General features: G+C 50.3%; 7 protein-coding genes across 13 annotated transcripts in view; 4 read left to right on the top strand and 3 right to left on the bottom strand.

Moving 5' to 3' along the window:
- FVEG_03074 (hypothetical protein) lies at nt 1-1,144 on the top strand. Its single transcript, XM_018890646.1, has 4 exons — nt 1-276; nt 334-430; nt 482-627; nt 683-1,144. The coding sequence occupies exons 1-4, from the start codon at nt 102-104 to the stop codon at nt 1,012-1,014; spliced, it is 750 nt and encodes a 249-aa protein (XP_018746995.1). The 5' UTR covers nt 1-101; the 3' UTR covers nt 1,015-1,144.
- Nucleotides 1,130-7,609, bottom strand: FVEG_03075 (hypothetical protein). 6 transcript variants are annotated; one of them, XM_018890651.1, is made up of 4 exons: nt 7,231-7,597; nt 6,023-6,191; nt 4,108-5,842; nt 1,130-4,056 (listed from the first exon to the last, which is right to left on the bottom strand). In XM_018890651.1, exons 3-4 carry the CDS (start codon nt 5,746-5,748, stop codon nt 1,345-1,347), a joined length of 4,353 nt encoding a protein of 1,450 aa, XP_018747000.1. In that variant the 5' UTR covers nt 5,749-5,842; nt 6,023-6,191; nt 7,231-7,597; the 3' UTR covers nt 1,130-1,344. The 6 variants fall into 6 exon arrangements, with proteins under 6 accessions (XP_018747000.1, XP_018746997.1, XP_018746999.1 ...); XM_018890650.1 differs by having other exon boundaries at nt 1,141-4,056; nt 6,023-6,043; nt 6,107-7,609; XM_018890652.1 differs by having other exon boundaries at nt 1,141-4,056; nt 6,019-6,191; nt 7,231-7,596.
- Nucleotides 7,610-7,767: 158 nt separating this feature from the next.
- Nucleotides 7,768-10,606, top strand: FVEG_03076 (hypothetical protein). The gene is made up of 5 exons (XM_018890653.1): nt 7,768-8,104; nt 8,161-8,377; nt 8,430-8,815; nt 8,866-9,709; nt 9,760-10,606. Exons 1-5 carry the CDS (start codon nt 8,065-8,067, stop codon nt 10,388-10,390), a joined length of 2,118 nt encoding a protein of 705 aa, XP_018747002.1. The 5' UTR covers nt 7,768-8,064; the 3' UTR covers nt 10,391-10,606.
- A 211-nt stretch (nt 10,607-10,817) lies between these two features.
- Nucleotides 10,818-13,574, top strand: FVEG_03077 (hypothetical protein). The gene is made up of 2 exons (XM_018890654.1): nt 10,818-11,282; nt 11,346-13,574. The coding sequence occupies exons 1-2, from the start codon at nt 11,101-11,103 to the stop codon at nt 12,175-12,177; spliced, it is 1,014 nt and encodes a 337-aa protein (XP_018747003.1). The 5' UTR covers nt 10,818-11,100; the 3' UTR covers nt 12,178-13,574.
- On the bottom strand, nt 11,579-16,224 carry FVEG_03078 (isocitrate dehydrogenase [NADP], mitochondrial). Of its 2 annotated transcripts, XM_018890656.1 has the most exons (4): nt 16,025-16,224; nt 14,684-15,601; nt 13,957-14,493; nt 11,579-13,881 (listed from the first exon to the last, which is right to left on the bottom strand). In XM_018890656.1, the coding sequence occupies exons 2-4, from the start codon at nt 15,108-15,110 to the stop codon at nt 13,457-13,459; spliced, it is 1,389 nt and encodes a 462-aa protein (XP_018747005.1). In that variant the 5' UTR covers nt 15,111-15,601; nt 16,025-16,224; the 3' UTR covers nt 11,579-13,456. The 2 variants fall into 2 exon arrangements, with proteins under 2 accessions (XP_018747005.1, XP_018747004.1); XM_018890655.1 differs by lacking the exon at nt 16,025-16,224 and having other exon boundaries at nt 14,684-15,837.
- A 1,315-nt stretch (nt 16,225-17,539) lies between these two features.
- FVEG_03079 (hypothetical protein) lies at nt 17,540-19,407 on the bottom strand (the record flags this gene model as incomplete). The annotated part of the gene is made up of 3 exons (XM_018890657.1): nt 17,540-18,646; nt 18,702-19,295; nt 19,351-19,407. 3 exons carry the CDS (start codon nt 19,405-19,407, stop codon nt 17,540-17,542), a joined length of 1,758 nt encoding a protein of 585 aa, XP_018747006.1.
- A 745-nt stretch (nt 19,408-20,152) lies between these two features.
- Nucleotides 20,153-21,768, top strand: part of FVEG_15179 (hypothetical protein) — a gene marked incomplete at both ends in the record, with an annotated part of 2,492 nt that continues 876 nt past the window's right edge. The window contains one exon of the mRNA XM_018904298.1: nt 20,153-21,596. Within this exon, the coding sequence (XP_018747007.1) occupies nt 20,153-21,596 (1,444 nt within the window). The remainder of the gene's footprint in view (nt 21,597-21,768) is intronic.

Genomic DNA, 21,768 nt, shown 5'->3' with positions numbered 1-21,768 from the left:
GCCCGCCATCTGAATGAACAAACAACTAGCGTAGCTCCAACCTCCATCTTCTCCAGAGCCTCATCCGCAGAGCCTCATTCGCCCTCCATCAAACCGCCATCATGTCCTCCGACACTCCTCTTCTCGATCCCTCCATCTTCTCCCACCTCCAGGAGAAGCTCGATGAAGAGTCCGCCGTTCGTGATAACCTCACCCAGATTATCCAGCGTCTCGAGCGCGCCGTTGCCACCGCTCAAGGTCTTCTCTCTCGCGTCCACTCTACGCCCCGCGCTCGCTGTCAGTTTTTCACATGTCACTGTTCGTAATGCACAAATCTGATTAGAGAAAATGCAGACCCTGCGCTTGTATCACAGGTTGAGGATGCTATCAAGGAAGAGGTCACTATTGTGAAGGAGCTGAATGAGGTAGCCAGCAAGCACCCATATTACAAGTACGATCTGCCAGCCATGTCAAAAAGCGTCAAAATCTGATTCGGCGACAGGTACAACAGCAAATGGGCGAGGGCCGTTCAAAATGCCATCGGCACCGCTGTCTACACTGCCTGGCTCGGCGGTCTAGGCTCTGACGCCCAGCCTGCTTCTCTCGGTCGCCTTCTCACTCTCGAGCAAGTTGGCGAGGTCTTCCAAGGTCCGCGAGCCATCTCCAAGCCTATATAGAAACCTTGACGCTAACATGCCCTTAGTCCCCACAAACCTCAAGGACCGCGATGCCTTCCACTTCACCATTGAGGAGTATCTCCTATCTCTGACGGACCTCACCAACGAGCTTGCTCGTCTTGCTCCCAACGCTGTCACCCTCGGAGACTTTGAGCTTCCTCTCGTTATTAGCGGGTTCATCAAGGATCTCTTCGCCGGGTTCCAGCTTCTCAACCTCAAGAATGACATTCTCCGCAAGCGAGCTGATGCTGTCAAGTATGACGTCAAGAGAGTCGAGGATGTTGTCTATGATCTGAGCCTGCGTGGACTGGTCAAAAGGGCTGGAGAGGGTGACACAGAGATGGCTGCTGCCGAGTAGGTTATCGATATAGTTGAATATCCGAAATCTAAAAGTTGAGGACATCAATCAATGATTAAAACCGGCCGCAGTTATCAGGCCCGTCCATATACAGTTGAGATTGTAATCACACTTATGCTAACGACGTGAGATATGAAATGTTTCTATTTTCTTGTAATAGCGCATATCACGCCCTTGGGTACATGCCGTAGGAAATTCGAATGTCTTGATCCCCGATTGACCTTGGCTGATGCTAATTTTTTGGTTACATTAAAAATACACCATGATATATCCCACTTCTAAACTCCAAGCCAGGTTCAATATAGTAAACAAGCTTTATATAGCTCATCGTTAGTCGTGTCGAAATGTACACTTGTCTCCTCTAGCACACTTGCCCTGCTGCCAGAAAGTACAAGGCTTGGTGCCAATGAGTGCTTTGTTAGCAGGCTTGTGTGGCGGCAGAGTAGGCTTCTTCTTCCTTCCGTCTTTTCCATCCCGGTCGCGGTCATACGTCCGTTCACGGTCCCAACCGCGGTCTTGGTCTCTATCTCGGTTGTATGCTCTGTCTCTATCCCATTCTCGTTCCGCTGCGGGTGGTGGAGGCGGAGGCGGGACTTGCTGTCCTTGTGCCATTTGGGTGAGCACCATGTACTGCTGATATGAAGGATCGTTGGGGTTGAGATATGAAGCAGCATTTGGGGTTGCGGTCGAGGCTTGGCCTGAAGCCTGCGACGGCTGGTTGATAGCGGCCAGGATAGACTGGAGCTGGATATCGGGGATTTGCGGCTGCTGCTGCGCAGGTGCAGTCGTCGTCTGTGGCTGGGGCTGAATTTGCTGCAACAAAGCCATGTAAGGCGCATAGGCCTGTTGTTGCTGAGCATAATAGGCCGCCCAGTCCTGAGGATTGGCTGGGGCTTGGCCAGACGAAGCACCGACAGCTGCTGCTTGCAAGGCGTTGGCCTCCGCTTCTGCGCGCGCACGTTCTTCGTCTGCTCTTTTCTGTCGAGATACCAGCTCTTTGTTGTGCCCCATTTGCCACTCGCGGACCTTCTCTTGATCATGAAGAATCCATTCTGGAGGCGAGTTGCTGGGAAATGGCATGCCTGAGAGAGACTTGGCCACACCTTCAATGGCACCTCCGCAAAGACGAGTAGGCATGTCGGAGTAATGGAAAGCACGCCAGACATCGTTCGTGATTGGGTTCGAGTCTCGCCAGCTCTTGACCTTATCGGATTTGAGCAGGGCAATGACCTGTTCCAACACGGCACGGCCAGCGATAAGAGGTAGAGTATCATTAGCTAGGGCCGGATGGGGCTGTGGTTGAGAAGCATGTTGAGGGGATGTGCGAGCCACCGAAGAGACGCCTCGGAGGTTGCCTAGAATCGAATCGAGACGAGTCGCTGGATTATTCTTCGCCTCGATGCGTTGTAGGGCCGTGTAGAGTGCTCCATCAGATCCCATTTGCTGCTCATCACGCCATCGATGCTGGATCTCTTGGAACTTTGCATCATCAGGCAGAAATTGTGTCTTCTGTTGATCAGTTCCAGCAGCCTCGAGTATCGGTGACTTGGGTGAGGGTGGTATGTCATCGGGGTCGGTATAGATAGCCATGAGCTCCCGTTGCTCCCTATCGGCGATGCGCTGCTGTTCGTCTGTTGTAAAAGTGACATTTCCGCCTCGAGTAACGAAGTTCTTGTTTCGGACATCTGTTGGCAGCCTAGAGAAGTCGATCGCGACAGGTCCCATCCAAGGTTGATAAGGAACGTCTTCATCTTCCTCTTCTTCCTCTTGGTTCGCACGCTGTTTGAGTACCATTCCTTCAGATCGATCGTCGGCGGCATCTCGGGTCATGTTCGACTCTCGTCCTTCGTCCTCGGCTTCTTCCTTCTGGAAGATCCTAATCTGAACAAGCTCGGTTTCAGGCTTCCAGCTGACTCGAAGCTTACGGCGAGCCTCTTTTCGGAGACGCTTGGCCTTCTCTTCGGGCGATTCGGAGATTTCAGTCCCATTTGTCTCCTTTTGTGCAACAGGAGCCTCGGCTTTTGGTGCATTGATCGAGTCTAGTAGCGAAGCAATACCGGACAAGGCGCTGGCTGAGCTTGAGGTCGGAGCGGTTGTAGTCCCATTTCGAGGTGCCGGTGGTTTCGTCTCAGTTCGTGATGGCTTCGCTTCGGCTTTTATCTTGTCATCACTTATGACCTTCACGTCTGCTTTGGTTTCAGGCTTTGGTGCAGGTTTGGCTACTGGTCTGGGTTTGCCAGGCAGAATAGAAGCTGCTGCTGCCTTTGCTGCACTGGTTTTGGATGCTGATTGAAGTTGAATCTTGGGCTGGGCAAGTTTCCTGCTAAGAGCATTGCCGCTAGATTCTACTGCAATCTTTTTAACCGTCCTTGTTTCAGCCTCCTCGTCTCGCCCACGCTTGGCCGAAGGCTCCGTCCCCGGTTTAGCCTTCGCTCTGCTTGACGCAGAAGTGCCTTGATAGCCTGTGCTTTCGGGCTCACTGGCCTTGAGCTTCTTGACTTTGACTGTTATCTCTGATACAAGCTCTTTGACCTCCGAGTCTCCCTTATCGGCAAACCGTTTCCTCACTGATTCAAAGTTTGTTGTCTCGGCGATCTTTTTCGTCATAGGAAAATGTGTAAACATCTCAAGGACAATCTTGGGGAGTTTTCCCGAGAAGTCACTCGCTTTGATACACATGATCAGCGCATTCACCAAACTTAAAACTAGCTTTTGGTGGCCGCCGAGGTTATCCAATACCGCATCATCTGCATGCTCGATAGTGGCATCCAAAGCTCGGTAGAGTATTTCTTTCTTCTGTTCGAAGTCCTGTCGGTCCTTTGCAATCACATCTTCCGGCTTCTTGTCCTTGATAGCTTGGTCGAATTCCTGCTTGGCACGGTTCATGTCGGTGCGAAGTTTGATGAAGTACTCGCCTGCTTGTTGAACGCGGGATGCAATGAGGGCATTGGTACGTGCAACAGACTGCTCGATGTGCACCATCCCGATGGCATCCCATGCAGCAGCTTCAGCAGGGTCGGCTGGGCGGGTAGCTGCACGGATCTGGACATGGTTAGACATAGAACCTACCAAAGACTGTACCGGATAACTTACGGGCTTACCACGCTCTTCCTCAAGCTCTTTTTTTGCCTTTTTCTCAGCTTTGTTCTTCGAGGCCTCATCAGATTTAAGTTGCTCTTTGAAAGCATGCGGGTACTCCGTGTATTTGGGACGCCGTTTGCCTAAGCCCTTCATGGAACGATCAAAGTCATCCAAAAGCACCTTGGCCTCCATGCGCCTCTCGTCAAGCCCGCCTTTATCTGGAGAGGGGCGGTATTGGCTGGTGAAACGCCCCTGGACTTCACAGGGAAGACTGTAACCAAGTTCAGGGACCATCTGCCTTCCGCTACGGGGTGGCAGTGCCACAAGAGGGGCAAGCTTATCATAGCTCTTAGGTGCGGGAAGCTTAATTGTTCCCTCATGAACCAAATGAGGAAGCCCTTTGATAGCAGGAAATTTGGCTTGGGCGGCCTTAGTGCGCTTATCGAACTGGTTGATTAACTGGGCTTCTTCAGGCGTGGGAGTCGGAGCTGAGAGGCTATCGAGATCATCAACCTTTTTCACAGCAGGAGAACCAACAGGCGAGTCGACATATGCTGCAGTGGGTTCTGGGGTCAGGGTAGGAGTGTTGACTTCAGTCTTCGCTGCCCGCTTCCTCTTCTTAGGAGGCAGTTCGTTCGTCACGGGTTGAAGGGTTCCGGTATCTTGATTCGTGCCTGGTTGTGACAGAATGTATTGCGTGTTGGCTGTGGGTGGTGATGTGGCGTTATTGATGAAGTGGGGTGGCTGCTGATGATGTATCGGCTGCTGGAAATTCTGACCCGGCAGAGGCTGCGAGGTTTGGGGATAGGCCATAGGTTGCTTAGGAGCAAACTGAGGCTGTGGTGGTGGTTGTTGCGGTTGGTTTTGTTGCAGCTGCTGCTGAGGCTTAGGAGGTTGCTGTTGAGGCTGAGGTTGCTGTCGTGCTTGCGGATGGCTATGTTGGAAGTTCAGTTGTTCAGTCGGTCGTGGTTGAGGCGTCTGGCCGTTCACTGGAGGTGAAAAAGCAGCTTGGTTGTACTGTTGCTGATTCTGGACCGGGGATGGCTGGGGTGGTCGACTGAAATTATGACCTGGGGTATAAGCAGACGGGATGCCGTCAAACTGCTGCACTGGTGTATGGCTCTGCTGCCTACTCGTTTGTGGCATTACATGCTGCTGAGAAAACTGCTGGATAGAAGGTTCGAAGGATGACTCATTTTGTGGTGCCATAGAATATGGGAAATTGGTAGACTGAGGATGACTTGATAGTTGTCCAATGCCAGCCATGGCGTTATCCAGGTTCATTTTGCTGTGTTGACCGTAGATATCAGTGTGAATTCCACTGAAATCTGTGTCCATTACATCTTGTGACTGTTGTGGATATTGTTGGTTCATGGAGAGAGAGTCATGGCTTGGGTGGTAGCTTGCTTGGTCCTGTTGAGAGCCATGCAGAGTGCTTGAGAGGAAGGGGTGACTTTGATCAGAGTCGAAAAAGTTTGATGGGGAAGCATCTTGAGGATTAAGTTGTGAGTAGGCTGACTGCTCACTCACAGGCTGTGACCAAGGCTGATGGGGGTCAAATTGGCCGCCTTGGCTTGCAAAAGCATAGTTATTGTGCCATTGATGCTGTGTCTCATCGGCGCCGCTTTGGCCATTGTTTGACCAAGACTGCATCTTGTGATAGATGCTGTGTTTAGAAGAGGCAGCTGCTACAACAGCAATACGACCACAGAGACCAAGGGTCAATTATCCTGAACAGCTTTAAGAGCTATTGCATGATATTAGCAATCATTGCTACCTTAAGATGAGGTGCGAGTGTGTAAACGCGAAGGACGTGATGAAGGAAATGAGTAAGGGCAGTCAGTTGAGCCTCGTGCAACAGCGCGAGGGCGTGGCTGGGGGTTGACGTAGCCTTATCTGAAAAGCGAGAAATAATGTACTGACATACGTAAATTAAGCTGATAAGTGACTTTATGCAAGTGTCTTGCTGTTAGGCAGAGGTTTTCGGCTATCGCATATGCAGGTGGCCCACCATAGAAATACGCTAGTCGATAAACGGACGGGCAGACAAGGGTCGAAGTCTTGGAGAAAGGGACAAGGTGAATGAATCTGAAAGTCTAGAGAACGCAAAAACAACCATCAGCAAAGTCTGCAACAAGAACTAGAAGGTCAGTAGTGAAGTAAGTGATGTGAAAATAGTATAAAAGGATTCTCGTGAATTTTCTGCAGGATTAAGGCGTAGAGGGCGTTGATAAAGAGCATCCATCCATCTTCCATTAATAAGAGGCCGTTAAGTGGTTTAGCAAAAGGGTGTATGGCTGGTTGACCAAAGGTTGGACAAAGAATTGAGTGCGACAGGCTCGTCGACAAAGAAACTCGAGGGGGGAGGGAAATCGAGAATGATAAACTCGAACCAAAGTTTAAAATAAAATAAAAATTGGCTTTGTCGAAAAAAATTTGATCTCTGAAGCAATTCAGATTGCTTTGTTGGAAAATAGGTAGTAGGTAGTGGCATTCTGGAATGACTTTGGTAGTGGAGCCACTGTTTCCTTCAGATGAGTGTGCACCCGCATTTTAGTGTAGCGTAGTCCCTGTGATGTTGCTGTCTTGGGGTGCCGCTGAGCAGAAGTTGGAGCTGAAGACAGCGTTATTTCCAGCCCCTGTACCCAAGCAAGCGCCTGGAAAGACAGGCGCCTGCAACGTCGCAAAGATGATGATCAACAGCCATGACGCCCTTTTTGACTCTGAATGAATGAATGAATGCTCTTTATATCATCAAATACTCGTGCCGCAGCTTTTTTAGGTGCGCGTTCGCCTGCAAACTGGCCAGATTGTGGATGCCTGGTTTTCGTCACCTGGACCTCTCTGGGTTACCCAGCCGCCACAGCTCTTCGCCCCTAGAAGACGATGCTGAGGAGCTTTTATCTCCAAGCAAGTCTCCACGACGGTAACCATCTCTTCATCTCGCAATTTAAATGCTGCAGAGAGTCCAAGTGGTGGTTGGTTCCATTGTTATAGAGAAATCACAGATACGATGCTGCTGCTTTGGTTCATGATGGCGGGCAGTATGACCGAGCCATGCAGAATGACGCGACAGAGGTAAAGAGGTTGATTGGTGCAGGGTGGAAAAGGGAATGGGGTCAAGTTTGGGCATACCCTTTGATTCAGATAAGGCTCCTTCAGTACAGTAAATCTGTCCGTCTTCCTACCAAAAGATGCGGAGCAACTCTATTGCCATCTGTATATTGAGCAAGTCGCGTGGTGTTTACAACATTATCGAACGGAGGTGTGACCTGTCGGAGAGGCAAAGAGAGCAGCACAAGGGTGACCCGTTGGTTCGCCAGGACAAGGCGGTTGACGCGGGCGCAGATCCGAAGGATGAGCACAAAGATGGGAATTAAAATACCAAGCGCAGCTTATATATAAACGCGTTTGACCTGCTGAGCGCCAGTCAGCGTTTGTCGCGATGGTTGATGGTGGTTGATGAAGTGTCGTCGGATCGAAGAGAATGAAGAGAAGTCCCTGGCGATTTCGCATGGAGCTCAGAGAACGGACCTCGACGTGTTTGTCTATGATGTGGCCCCATATCTCAGGCACAAACACGATCATGACGGTGGGCAACTGAACTGGCAAGTGCCCCTTTGAGAAATCAGCGGGCCCAGCACCGTGGCACTTTCCATGTCCAATCGTGTCGGCGCTTGCATCGGTCCGTGCTTCCAGCTTGCGCGCCATCGGGGAAGCTTTCCAGCAACCGTAGTATTGGATCGTGGCCTCAAGCTGCCATCAACCTAATTGATACGTTTTCTTGACTTGAAGATTGGCTTAAGGTTCTATACCTAGGATCCTCTAAGGCTACAATATCTTGTTTCGATTTACGTTGCCTCCTACAATCAAGCCCTCTGTGAACAAGCGACCTGGCCATTCTCCTGAATTACATCCCACTATCACCCACCACCTTAAGCTCTCGACGTCCCGACGTCATCTGCCAATATGGCAACCAAGGGAAACTCTCTGCGCGATCGCCAAATAGGTTTGCGATGCTCAATACTCAGTGCGGCCCTCGTTCTTTGACTAATTCTTATTCAGCGTCGCTAAAGAAAATCCTCAACCTGAACGAGAGTGTCGAATCCTCCGAGGCCGACGAAGCCCATGCCAATGGTTTACTCGCTCCTGTTGCGCCTATCCTCGATGCAGATGGCAACCCTATCTGGAAGGTACTGGTCTTTGATGATCTTGGTCGGGATGTTATCAGCAGTGTTATGCGCGTCAGCGACTTGCGGTCAATGGGCGTAACCATGCACATGTAAGTCGACGAGCCTCACGAAGATGTACAATGTTTAACATGGGCTGCGCAGGCACATTGGCGGCGCAAGGCACCCCATCCCCGATGTCCCAGTCATCTACCTCCTCGAACCGAATGCGCAAAACCTCCAAGCCATTACATCCGACTTACAGAAGGGGCTTTACACTCCCGCTTACATCAACTTTCTATCCTCTCTCCCTCGTGTCCTGCTTGAGGAGTTCGCTACACAAACTGCTGCTGCTGGAACATCCGAACACATTGCTCAGCTTTTTGACCAATATTTAAATTTCATTGTCGCTGAACCAGATCTATTCAGTCTGGGCATGCAAAAAGAGCATACATATTGGGCATTGAACAGTGCAAACACCAGCGACGAGGAGCTTGATCGCGTAGTGGATAAAATCGTCAGCGGTCTATTCAGTGTAATTGCTACTATGGGTATGCCAGACATTCTGTGTTCAAACTCGACATGCTGATAAATTTTACAGGAGTCATTCCTATTATCCGATGCCCCAAGAACGGTCCTGCAGATATGGTCGCCGCGCGACTCGACCGAAAACTCCGAGATCATATTCTCAACTCAAAGGACAACCTCTTCTCTGGACCGCGAACGAACGCTTCATCAAATACTCACTCTTCCCGACCCGTACTCATTCTTCTCGATCGAAACGTTGACTTGGTGCCAATGCTTTCTCATTCTTGGACATATCAAAGTCTGGTTCACGATGTTCTCAACATGAAGCTCAACCGCATCACCATCGAAAGCCCTGCGGAAGAAGGAAACCCTGCCAAGGGTCCCACGAAGAAGGGTTACGATTTGACTACAAACGACTTCTTCTGGGCCAAAAACGCTGGCAGCCCTTTCCCTCAAGTAGCGGAGGATATCGATGCTGAATTGACCAAATACAAAGAAGAAACCGCTGCGATTACGAAAAGGACCGGTGTTACAAATTTTGAGGACTTGCAGGCCGACACCAGCGCTAGCGCTCAGCATCTCAAGGAGGCAATAACGTTACTCCCTGAAATGAGAGAACGTAAAGGCATTCTCGACATGCATATGAACATCCTGGCGGCTTTGTTGACAGGAATAAAGGATCGCCAGCTTGACAACTATTTCCAACTGGAGGAGAATGTTGTGAAGCAGACCAAACCTCAGATTATGGAAATTATTAGTGACAGTACCAAGGGTTCTGAACCCGCTGATAAGCTGCGGTTGTTCATCATCTGGTACTTGAGTACGGAACAAGAGGTGAACCGACAAGAATTCGAGGGTTTCGGAAAGGCCCTCTCAGAAGCTGGCGTGGATGTGTCATGTCTGCCCTACGTTCGACAGTAAGTTTTTTGAAAGCATTGATTTGTCTTGCGTATACTGACCAGGACAGGGTTCGCGCTACAACCAAGATGACACAACTCACTACCATCAACAACAACACTGCTCAGCCTGCTCAAACTTCAGACCTCTTCGGCCGCTTCTCATCTATGTCGTCTCGTCTCACCGACCGCCTCAAAGAATCAGGCGTGCCCACTGGTCTCTCATCAAACTTTGAAAGCCTCATCAGTGGCGTGAAAAACTTCCTCCCTGTCGATCGCGATTTCACAGTTACGAAGATCGTCGAATCGATCATGGATCCTTCGTCAGCCTCCTCTTCAGCTATTGCCAAGACAGAGGACTACAAGTACTACGATCCTAGATCCGCCAATGCTCGAGGCAGCATGCCTGCACCAAGTGCCATGCGGTCTGGGGCTGGAACTACTCCAGGTGGCATGCCTGGTTCCCAAGTGTCCGGACAGACAGCTAGCTTTGGTCAAAGAAGACAAGGATTCAGTGAAGCTGTCGTTTTCACTGTTGGTGGCGGTAGCATTGATGAATATGGTAACCTGCAGGAGTGGGTGAGTCGAACAGGGGGCGACAGGGCTAAGAAGAGGGTTGTATATGGCAGCACAGAGATGATGAATGCTGCCGAGTTCATCAAGGAGGAACTAGACACACTGGGAAAGGAGGTATCACCATGATACTTTGGCTTTGAAGAATAGATGATAGGATTTCCGGATCATGAAGGCACACTAAAAGCTTGCAACTTGGTACAAACTATTCCTTCCAAGGTCCTCTCGTCCCTCGTCAACAGTGAAATAGTGCTGTTGATGTGTTTCTGAATCACTGAAGACCTTGAGACTGAATCTATGTGTGATGGCCAGAATACTGACGAGTAGCAAACTAAAGCAAGTCACCAAAAGAAGTCATTTCTTTAATCTCCTTCTTTCATCAATCTCACACCTCTTGTGATATCTTCAAAGTTGCATTTTATTGTCGCGTGCTACCCTAAGCCTTTCCGAGTCGTTAAGCGGAACATTTTAGAACCGGGCGTGGGAGCTAACCGCCAAGGGTGCCTGAGCTACTGTAAGGTACGTACCGATCTAATGTGAGAACAACACCGCCTGAATGGAAGAGACCCGTAGGTCCCGTCACAGCCTGGTTTGGTTTGGTTCGGCCTCGCCTGGCCCTGAACAGAACTGAATGCGCCAAAACATCAAATCTTATTGGCACTCTCTACTTGTCCCATTGTTTCCCTCAGCATCGACAAACATCGCCAACTCGTATCATCAACAAAACACCACGCGATTGATCGTTTCGTATCTCGATTATATTCGCAAACCCTACGGCGCGTTTCATTCGTAGACGATATCTCTCGCCCGATCGCGCGTCCATCACAGCCTCCCTCGCAATGGACGAGTCCCCCGTTAAGACAGAGGGCGCCACTCGTCATCGCGCTGGGTACAAATCATGGAAGAAGAAGTATAGAAAGATGCGCATCGTGTTCGATCACAAGATGCATGATGGCGAGGAGTTGCACAAGCAAGAAGACAAGGCTGCTGCATTGGTCAAGCGCTTGGCTGTTGAGAACGAGTAGGCTATCTCCAGTCCATCAACCATTTACCAGCAGACACGATACTAACCTACTACCAATAGCCGCTTATTGGATCTATTACTCGAAATCAACAATTCGCCTCAAATTCCTCCCGAGAAACAAGTCGATGTGTCCCTCGAGCCTCCAACCCAAGCCGATGCGCTTGTCCATCCCCTGGATGAAGGACATGAGCTACCTAAGGACACACCCAAGAAGAAGCTTGAAGACCTCGTCAAGAGTGTACCACATTCATCATACAGCAGCGCCAAGGAGACATTACCACAAATCGTCAACGATCTTAAGGCTGTCGATGGCGAAACTTATCCTGCCGATTTCTTATCTGCCGATGACATCGACAACTACATCTACGAAATCGACATGGCCCTCAACCCTGAGAATATGCTTCCTACACTCGCTCCCCGCGCTCATCCTGGTAACCACCATCAATCACATCCCCATCTCAAGAATCCTACAAGTGTGACAAATTGGCTGCGCAAACATGCCCCCAAGATTTTCCTCCAGGACGGAGAAGCACATGGAGACGCAGACGATGCTGAAGGTGGCCATACCGGCGGGCGTAAGACGCGTGGATCACGAGGTGAGCGCGGTGGAAGAGCCAGCACAAGGGGCAAGCGCGTCAGTGCTGCAGCTCGCTCAGCAGCAGCCGCAGATCGTGATGTGGACGCCAGCATGGATGAGGATCAGGAGCTCGCCTCAACACCTGCTGTGAGGGGCAAGCGCAAGAGAAACGCAGAAGACGACACGGGATACAAGCCTCGTGGCTCATCAACGAGGCCAACGAAGAAGAAGCGTAAGAGCGAAGCAGCAGAAGGAACACCAAGCGCACGCAAGTCCAAGAAGGACAAGGAGGCGCCTCTAGCTTCTGCTGAATAGGCCCGGCATAGGGCTGATCAGATACGTCTGTGTCCAGACACGCAACCTTGCAATAAAGGGTGCTATTGTTAGAGCGAGAGTAGCCGCTCTCGACTGTATGGTCAAAGCTTGCAAAATTGTATTACTACATATCGAAATCGAAGAACAGAGCCCTACGGACAGAATCCGTATGTATGCGAAAATCCCCGGCATCAGAATAGCATGCCTCGACAACCGCGGTTTTTCTTCCGGCCAACCGAGGCCATCTCGATCGGGTCAACCCGGGCCTACGGGTGTGTTTATCCTCTGTACTTGTCAGTCTTTGATGTCAGCCTTTTTATACGATTCTTTTCATTTTTATATACACGTGCGGGCTTAAGCCGAGGCATTCCCCGCCATGGGGCTGCATAGAGACGCTGAAGCTAGGAACACGCACATCTGTTTTCTTTGGAACGGGGGAAAAGGGAAACAGGGAGTTGGTTGCTATTGTTGCTTTTCTGAAACAGGGAATTATTTTGGAGATTGGGTGTCGGTTACGCTAGCTACGGACAACTACCGAGGGTTGACAGCAAGCAGTATGACAAAAAGAGGCGTCTGAAGCGGCATCTACCAAGAGCAGCTGTGTATTGTTGTATCGTACATGTGAGAAGAGGTCCAGGGACATGTTTCAAGGTCCAATAGATTTGCTTTATGCTCAATTTGAGCACATCTTATGACTCTAACACCCTTTGATCCGCGACTAAAGGAGGACTAGGAGGAATGCACTATGGGGAACGAGTGGTCACAAGGCGAATGGCCGGGGAAGATCTAGGTGAAGAAAACTATAAAGCTGGGTATCCCATCTTGTCTATATGCTAAGAACAAGCTTGCTTTCTACATGGCATCTGCTTTCCAATATTCGGCGGCATGATACATGCTGTCTCCTCTTCAAATCTTTGCTTTTACATATTCAGAAAACCCAACATCCTATCCAACCACAATGACGATGGAGGAATGCTTTTCATAAGTCGTTAGCCCACTGCATGTGTCTATGCAGAAGGTTCCGGTTCATGATTGCTCTTGACGACGCCAACTTCCTTTCTTCATAGGAAGTGAGTGGCCAAGAGATCGCAAGAGGTGACGCTCTTGTGGTTCTCAAGACTGTGAGATGCTATTCAGGTTGTGACAACATATTCGACGCCGATCTTTTAAGAGTTCATGAAATAGCGGCTACTCTTTGCGGAGGCATAAGAGGCCAGGAAGGTGGAAGCGGAATTAGAGGCTAAAGGGAGGCTGTGAAAAACGACAGATGGCAATGTGTTTACAGCTTCTCCTTGAGGGTTCGCTTGAGGCGGCGCTCAACGGCATCCATGTACTCGTTGGTGGTGACATAGTCCTTGCGCTCAGACTTGCCAGTGGCAAGGGCAAGATCCTTGGTCATGATACCGTCAATATCGACAGTGTCAATGCAAGCCTGCTCGAGGCTCTCGGCAAAGGCAACAACCTCGGGGGTGTCATCGAGCTTGCCACGCTGGACGAGACCACGGGTCCAGGCGAAGATGGAGGCAATGGGGTTGGTGGAGGTCTCGTTGCCCTTCTGGTGCTCACGGTAGTGGCGAGTGACAGTGCCGTGGGCAGCCTCAGACTCGAAAGTCTTGCCATCAGGGGTGATGAGAACGGAGGTCATGAGACCGAGAGAGCCGAAACCCTGAGCGACAATGTCGGACTGGACATCACCATCGTAGTCTGTAGATGTTAGCTTTCGTGCGTCTCAAAAAGAAAGAGTCTGAACAAGTGTTCAGACCACGAGGATAGACTTACTCTTGAGGGCCATGATGTAACCGCCAGAGCTCTTGATCATCTGGGCGACCATGTCATCAATGAGACGGTGCTCGTACCAGATCTTCTTGGCCTCGAAGTCCTTCTTGTAGGTGGACTCGTAGATCTCCTGGAAGATATCCTTGAATCGACCATCGTACTTCTTGAGGATGGTGTTCTTGGTGCTCATGTAGAGAGGGAGCTCCTTGTCAAGAGCCAGCTTGAAGGAAGCGTGAGCGAAACCAGTGATGGACTCGTCGGTGTTGTACTGGGTCTGAGCGACACCACCGCCGTTCTTGAACTGGAAGACCTCAATCTCTTGAGGCTGGCCACCCTCGGGGGTGTAAACCATGGAGAGCTTACCAGGGCCGGGCAGGACAGCATCCTTGGCGCGGTACTGGTCACCAAAGGCGTGACGGCCAATGATGATGGGCTTCTTCCATCCAGGAACAAGACGGGGAATGCGGGGGATGACAATGGGCTCACGGAAGACGGTACCACCAAGGGCATTTCGGATGGTTCCGTTGGGGGAAAGCCACACTGGACATGCAAGTTAGCCGAATTCAATTTTGTTAAGCTGACTACTGCAGGTTTCATTCGCTTTTGCTGCTGCTTGTTTCCCCTCATGTTGCTTTTCCTGCATGCCTCATGTATGCGGGGTTGCGATTGGCGGGGTGAACATCGAGGCGCAACGCGAACTACCACAGGGCCGGAATGGGAATCAACTTACTCTGCTTCAGCTTGAACTCCTCGACACGAGCCTCATCGGGGGTGATGGTAGCACACTTGACACCGACGGAGTACTTCTTGATAGCCTCGGCGGCATCGATGGTGACCTGATCGTTGGTCTCATCACGGTACTCAAGACCAAGATCATAGTACTTGAGGTCGATGTCGAGGTAAGGAAGGATGAGCTTATCCTTGATGACCTGCCAGATGATGCGGGTCATCTCATCGCCGTCGAGCTCGACGACAGGGTTCTTGACCTTGATCTTCTGGTGGGAAGCCATTGTGCGGACGGCGAAGGGAGAGATGGTTTGGATGGCACCGAAGGAAGCTCGGACAGGGCGGATGGCGGATGAACTAACAGCGACACGGCGCAGCGAAGACGAGAGAAGAGATCGCTGAACGGAAGAGGCGAAGACAGCGGCGGGCATGATGGGCGGAAAAAAAGAAGAGGGAGAAGTTGGGAGTTTATAAAAGAGGTATAAAAAGGATCTGGGTACGGTAAGGCAGCCAGGTACGGGAACTGGAGTCGGGAATCGTCGCCGGAAGTTTGGCTCGACTTGGGACTTTCCTTTCCTTGAGTCGCTAGTCTAGTCGTTACAAACTGCAAGTGCAAGTGCCCAGCGCGGGGTGTAACTGCAACACGGACGGCAAGCGGTTGGTTTGGGGTCGGAAGTGGAGCGTGGAGGTCGGGTTCAGGAAGGTGCTTGGGGTGTGGTTTTGCACCTTCTAAACTTTCAACCGAGGATAGGTTTTCGGTTGATGTGCGGCGTCCGAGAGGAAAACCGACGATGCGACGGGGGAAGGAGAATATGGGGTACGTGTTGTGTTGGGTAGGGTAGGCAGGTGTGATGGATGCGTGGTTTCCCCCCAATGAGACGGGGTGAATTTGATCAAGAGGCGCCGCTAGTCGAATTGGAAGCTGGGGAATTTCGTCAGGTGTTAGTTACAGATGCGCGCGTAAGCAGGAATGGGAAGAGGGGAAATGGTTTATGAGGCGATTCATGTTTTGAGTGTTTTCTTTTCCCTCTGGGCTCTGGGCCTTGAGGGGTGTGGGTTTTAGGACATGTTTGTCCTGACGGGACCACGAAGGGCTTGGGTAGTGCATCTTTAATTCAGCAGAAATATGTATGATCCAATCCGAGATCAGATCTGTAGTATGTAGCTGCTGGAACTCTCAGATGAGGCGATTCTAGAAAAGGCATTGCGGCCTTCTAAAGTGCTCATGAGGAATATCGTTGGTCAATGACGATACAACTGTATCATGACACCTGTTGTGGCTGACAATTGACCACTGACAACGAGCGAAGCTAGCAACGACATGACATATAAAAGCTGCACTTACAAGACTCGATTCGATCGAAATGTCGTTTTCTCCTGGTGCTGAAGCTGTTGACGAGAAACGAGGTTGATGATGTAGAGATGGGATTTCAGCCAGAATCGAGAGAGAGAAATAGGAAGGACAAAAGAACATTCAAATCCCATTCTTCCGACAACGGACTGTTCTCTTTTCCTTTTAGCCTCGTAGGGTCCAAGGCCGAAGACGGATGATGCGGTGCGGGATATCAAACGTGGCTGACATGATCTTTTTAGACAATCGCATGCTGTGATATGACAGGGGTCGAGTCTCTATCTAAAGTGTCTACATATGACGTTCTTGTCCAACATGAAGCTCAACTTGACCTCAATTGACCATCTCACGATGATTTTCGAGAGTCTTTAGACCCCTCGTGGCCTCAATTACGTCCCCCCAACTCTCAGGGTGTGTCTCGAGTATTCCTTTTCTCTTCCTGCCAGGTTCTTTTGGGGATGAGGCTCGGTACCTGACCGAGCTGGGGCGCCGCATCAAAAGCTGCAAGCAGAGAGAAAAAATGCCCAGCCAGTCCCGGCCTCGACGGTTAACACTAGTGTCGATGGGTTCCGCACTTGGTCCCCCGCTCAGTGGGGGACGACGACTACCGCCGGACGCTACTTAAATTAGGCGCTACATCTCGTGCATGACAGCTGCTCTCGTTTTTTTGCCTCATCTCGGTGTTACTGTCGCCGAGTGCGGGAAGCTCCTCAGTTGATTTTGATACGGTTACAGGTGGTCGACCTTAAAACATGAGCTGGAAGTAAGCGGGTCCGATGCAAACCTCAGAACCTCGATCTGGTGTAGGTAGTATGACGATGCCCTGAGCTTCATATTGATTGATTTAAATAAACCCTTTTGGCACATTCGATCGGGAATAACACCTCCCGGCCTCTTGTATCTCGGCGCGGAGCGCATCTCCGTTCTCCAACTCGGATCTCCGGTCAAGGTATCCACTCTCCGCGCCGTCATCGGGGGACGATATTCGGTTGATGTCCGAGCAGGGAATGAGATACCGACACTCGATGCCGGATTTTAGAGTCGGGATATGTTGTGATTGTGAGCTTCCGAATAGTTCCAACTCAATAATTGCCTCTGGGTAAGCATATTTCCAACGTGCTTCATGACAGCGATGTGTCTGGTATATGTGCCGTTGTTGTAGTCGGATACGTACTTGTCCCGCGGGAATCATCAAAAGCCCAGTTCACGGGCCCTCCGACAGTGAAGGAATGAACTGGCATTTAAATACCTCATTCAGTCGAAACCAATGGTTGCTATAGCAGCACTGGGGTGTCCTTTCGTTCTGTCGTGCCTATCAAGCTCAGGGTAGGGGACTATCAACTCACATTTCATAAAGTCTCGGAAACAAAACCGGAAACAGGTATGCCACAGTGGCTGAAAATAATCATCGATATCCTTTCCGTTTATCGTCCCGGAATCACTTTCTATTCTAACATTCCTTACTTTGGCATAGTCCACCCAGCAACACTGCAAACATCCTGCATCAGCTCAAACGTCAAAGATCTCACCAACGCCTTCGTTTCCTCCCCGTCTGTTCTCAACAATATCCAATCTCCATCCTTCCCAATGCTTGAGTGACCTCTTAATCTCCTTGATCCGCTCGATCCGTCTCCTTGACTCCTCCTCTTGCGCCTTGCGGAATGCATCCTCGTCAAACTCCATGTCGTCGTCCTCGAGGAAATCATCATCATTACCACCGGCCAGAGCGTTGAGGCCACTCGTAAAAAAATCGCCAATTCCTCCTCCTCCAGGTCCCGATTTTCTACGCTGAGTTGGAGACATCGCATGACCAGGGGAGAGGTCGACATCATGGAAACCTGGACTAGTCGCCTCCAGTTCGCGACGTTTCTCAATCCATGCTCCACTTCGAAGCTCATACACTTCGCTCTCCAGCGCTCGGATCTTTCTCTCAAGCTTCTGGCGTTCCTCGTCCTCAAGTTCATCAACACCTTCATCGTCTAATCCGCCGCCACCCTCCATAGACTTCCTGCTTCGGAGCTTTGCATTTTCGCTCTCAAGCTTCTCAACCTGTGCCCTCAACTCTGTGACATCGTGTTCTGCCTTCTCCTTCTCCTTCTTGATCGCCTGTAAGCGGGAATCTTGCTCCTTATGTAATGTAGTCAGGGTCGTCGCCTTCTTATCCAATGCTTCAGCCTTCTTCTCCAGCTCATCACGAGCGCTCTTTACCTCTTCGAGCTCGTGCTCGAGAGTCTTGATCTTGGTCTCAGCACTTGTTCGTTCGCTACCTTCGCGGACTGCTTTCTCTGCTGTCCTCTCGAGGTTGTGCTTGAGGTCTTGTAGTTCGCGCTGAGCCTTACCCGCTGCAGCCTCAGCACGGGCTAGTTTGTCCTCCAGAGCAGTAACTTGTTCCTTTTCGGACGATGATCCACTGGCGTGTCGCTCCGCCTGTGCTCTGAGTCTCGATATTTCAATTTCCATAGACTCAATGGTTGCTGTCTTGGCCTCGAGCTCAGCCTTGAGATCTGCTGGAGGTGAGGCCACAGACATGGAAGGACGGTGGCCATGACCAGGTCCTCGCGATACCTGTTGTTGGAGCTGGGTGTTCTGACGTTGAAGCGAGGCGACTTGGCTCTTCTATGAAAGAGTTAGCGGATTGAGCGCGGTTGTGGTTGCATGCGTTAAAACCTACCAAACTATCCAAAAGTCCATCTTCTTGTCCACCTGTTTTTTCTGAATCTTCACCATCGGCCTCTCGTATGTCGGCCAATTCGTTTTCGGCCTTCTGCCATCGCTTCTCCGAGTCCGCTGCCTCCTTAGATAAACGTTTGTTCTCCTTTTCTAATTCTTCAATCCTCGCCATGTGCTTTCTGTAGATATCTGGAGCAGTTTCGCCATCGGGACTGAAAGGGCTGGCAGGCGCAGCACCTCCTGAGGTAAGGGAACCGGCACGAAATGATGTAGATCTCAGTTTCGACTGCTGGGCGAGAGAGGGGGTAGCGGAAGCCGAGGTCTCTTCGTCACTGCTGCTGTCCTCATCGCTATCGTCGTCGTCTTCGTCGCTGCTCTCCTGGGTTTCCACTTTAAGTGGCTGAGCGGGTTCCTTAGCAGGTGGCTTCTCTTGAGCCTTCTTCTTGGGTTCCTCAGCGGCTTTCTCTTCGCTTGCTGGGGCGGCTTCAGCCTTTTCAGCAACAGGTTCAGGCGCGGCGGTTTCGGCTGGTTCTGGTTTTGTTTGCTTTGCTGCTGGAGTGGCCTTCTTATTGTTCTTCTTCTTCAACTGCTCGACCTGTGTCGCAATGTTAGCGAAAGCAGCCAGGATAACAAGGGAGGGGTAATCGAACACGCTTCTTGGCCGCAGCGATCTTCTCCTTGCGGGCCTTCTCTTCTGCGTCGGCCATGATGAGGTATTATTTGGCTGAAGTGTATATAATTCAATTCTGTATGGGGTGCGTTGTCGTCCTTGTTGAAATGTGTCGTCTTGGCGCTAGATGCTAATGGAGATGTAGCTCCACGTTCAGGGACTCGATGCATAGGGAGCTCCCCGCCGTCATCACGTTGAAGCTTAGCTGGCCTGTGCATGCACCGTGTGCACGTGTCCTGGGCCACCAATTAACACTGTATATATGATTGTGTAAGTTCGCGAAACATATTTCCTAGCATGAGATTGATAGTACCATGATGTATTATGTAGTATCAATAATTCTGAGAGGGTTCTTTATATGGAAATGTTTAGAGTCTTATTGTACTGAACCTATATCATTCGCCCACGGATACCGCACGATGGCTTCTTGACGACAATCCATTGTATTTGCTCAATGAGTCTAACAATGTTACACTCGCCTATCTCGAGCTGTGGTCGACCCGAAAGATCAATCCTCTTAGACTTGTTTTGAATTGGTTGAGGCTATGGATTCTCTATCAGCCAAATGATACTCAATATTCGGACGCTTACTGTGCAATCCAAAGTTGGCAAGTAAGCTTCCAATGCCAGAGATGGCAGGTACGATGTTGTTGATAGATGATAACTGCCATATTGCATCACCTTTTCACGTGCCCCCATAAAATAATCAATCAAGTACGCATCTTCAGTAACTAAGCACCAAAACTTGAACACACACTCAAGGGCTAATCCCATAACCCACGATGAACTGGACTGAAGGCGCTCTCGCCCGCCATTCTCGTCGAAAAGGCTGGGATAAAGACGCTGCCCGACAAAAACAATACTTCGCTAAAGCCAGAGCGAGAAAGAATGCTCCAGCTACAAGCAAGGGCCTTGATATTTCATCCTTCGTACCTGATTATATTCCACAGCCAACGTCATCTCAAGGTCGTCAGTCGAACTCCTCGACCCCTCGCCGGAAGCAAAGAACACCAAGAGGAAAGCTCATACATAGACACTCTGAGACAGAAAGCTCACACAAGAAAAGAAGCGGAAGGGAGAGAGAGTCACATATCGGAAATCAGGGGCCAGAAGCCGAGAGCTCTCTGACAAGTCCGCAAGACAAAGACAAGCAAGAGTTGGACATAGCAACCAAGAGACGCAGGCTATTAGAGAAGGCTGACTGGACTGGCGTCATTACTCAAAAGCCTGTAAAGGTTGATTTCTCTCAACAAAGGGATCGATCCACAAAGGTGCTTACGAAACCAACCTCCAGGAGTGGCCGCGGATTGATATACAGTCCTGACCCGAAGGATCAAGTCAGCAAGAGAACAATAGGTCGACTTTCAGAGAACGACATTGAGATTAATATTGGAAGTCAGAACCTGCGATGGAGTAGGGATAGCAACTCAGTTCGAAGCTATGCAACACGACAAGGTTTTATATCCCGTCTCGAGATCCCACAATCCGATAGTGCAACGAGCCAAGCGCCTCTATCTTCCTACCAACAACCTAGCAGTCTTCGTCATCATCGGGGGAGGCCCCCTAGAGCCCCCGACTTTCATGTATCTCAAACCCATAACGAACGAAGTAATACACTCACGAGCCTTTCATCTGTAGCACAATCCCCGGGCCAGGAGGAATGGTTAGCAAGAGAAAACGATGAACCAAGATACGTTGTACAAACTCATGCACCTATCATCCATCAACCACAGCCAACTCGGCGACGACACCGGGTAATTGAAGCTAAGTCACCTGAGCTGGATGAAGGTGCAAGTACCATAGCTGTTTTTGGTACTCCAAGACCTTTTGATAGGCCCACAGTCGAAGACATGCGATGGAACATGTGGTTGGCATCAACTACCAAAGGGAGACAACAGCAGTCCGTTCAGTCAAGTCGAGATGAGGGGCCCCAAAGACCCATCAGCCCGAGTCTAAGCAACTATATGAACACCTCCAATGACAAGTCGTATTCAGAAGATCTGATAAGCAGCGAAAACCAAGGGCAGAACTTATTACATGCGAACGAGGAGCCACAACCAAGGTCTTCAGAAACGTACCCATCTAGCATACCTCCATCGGAGAGCCAACACGAGCCATTGGACGACGAACAAGAGCTACCCGAGCTTCAAGCAAGAGAGCAATTTGCTGATATCCCGCCAGCAACAAGTCCTTGCGCTCTACCTAAAAGCTCGAGCTACGAGAGAAGTGAGAATAGTCTTAAAACGAGAAGCGACCTGGTTCTCCCAATGGGCTCCTTCATGCCTGTGGCTCCCAATGTTCAAGACCTCCTGGACCTCTTGGCTGCTAGCGAGGAACAGCAGGAGCCAAATATTGAGGACCAACCCAACAAGAAACCGACACCAAATGCTGACGAGGA

Source organism: Fusarium verticillioides, chromosome 5 (genome assembly GCF_000149555.1).
Source record: "Fusarium verticillioides 7600 chromosome 5, whole genome shotgun sequence".
Classification (NCBI taxonomy): Eukaryota; Fungi; Ascomycota; class Sordariomycetes; order Hypocreales; family Nectriaceae; genus Fusarium; species Fusarium verticillioides.
This window is presented reverse-complemented; position numbering and strand designations above follow the sequence as displayed.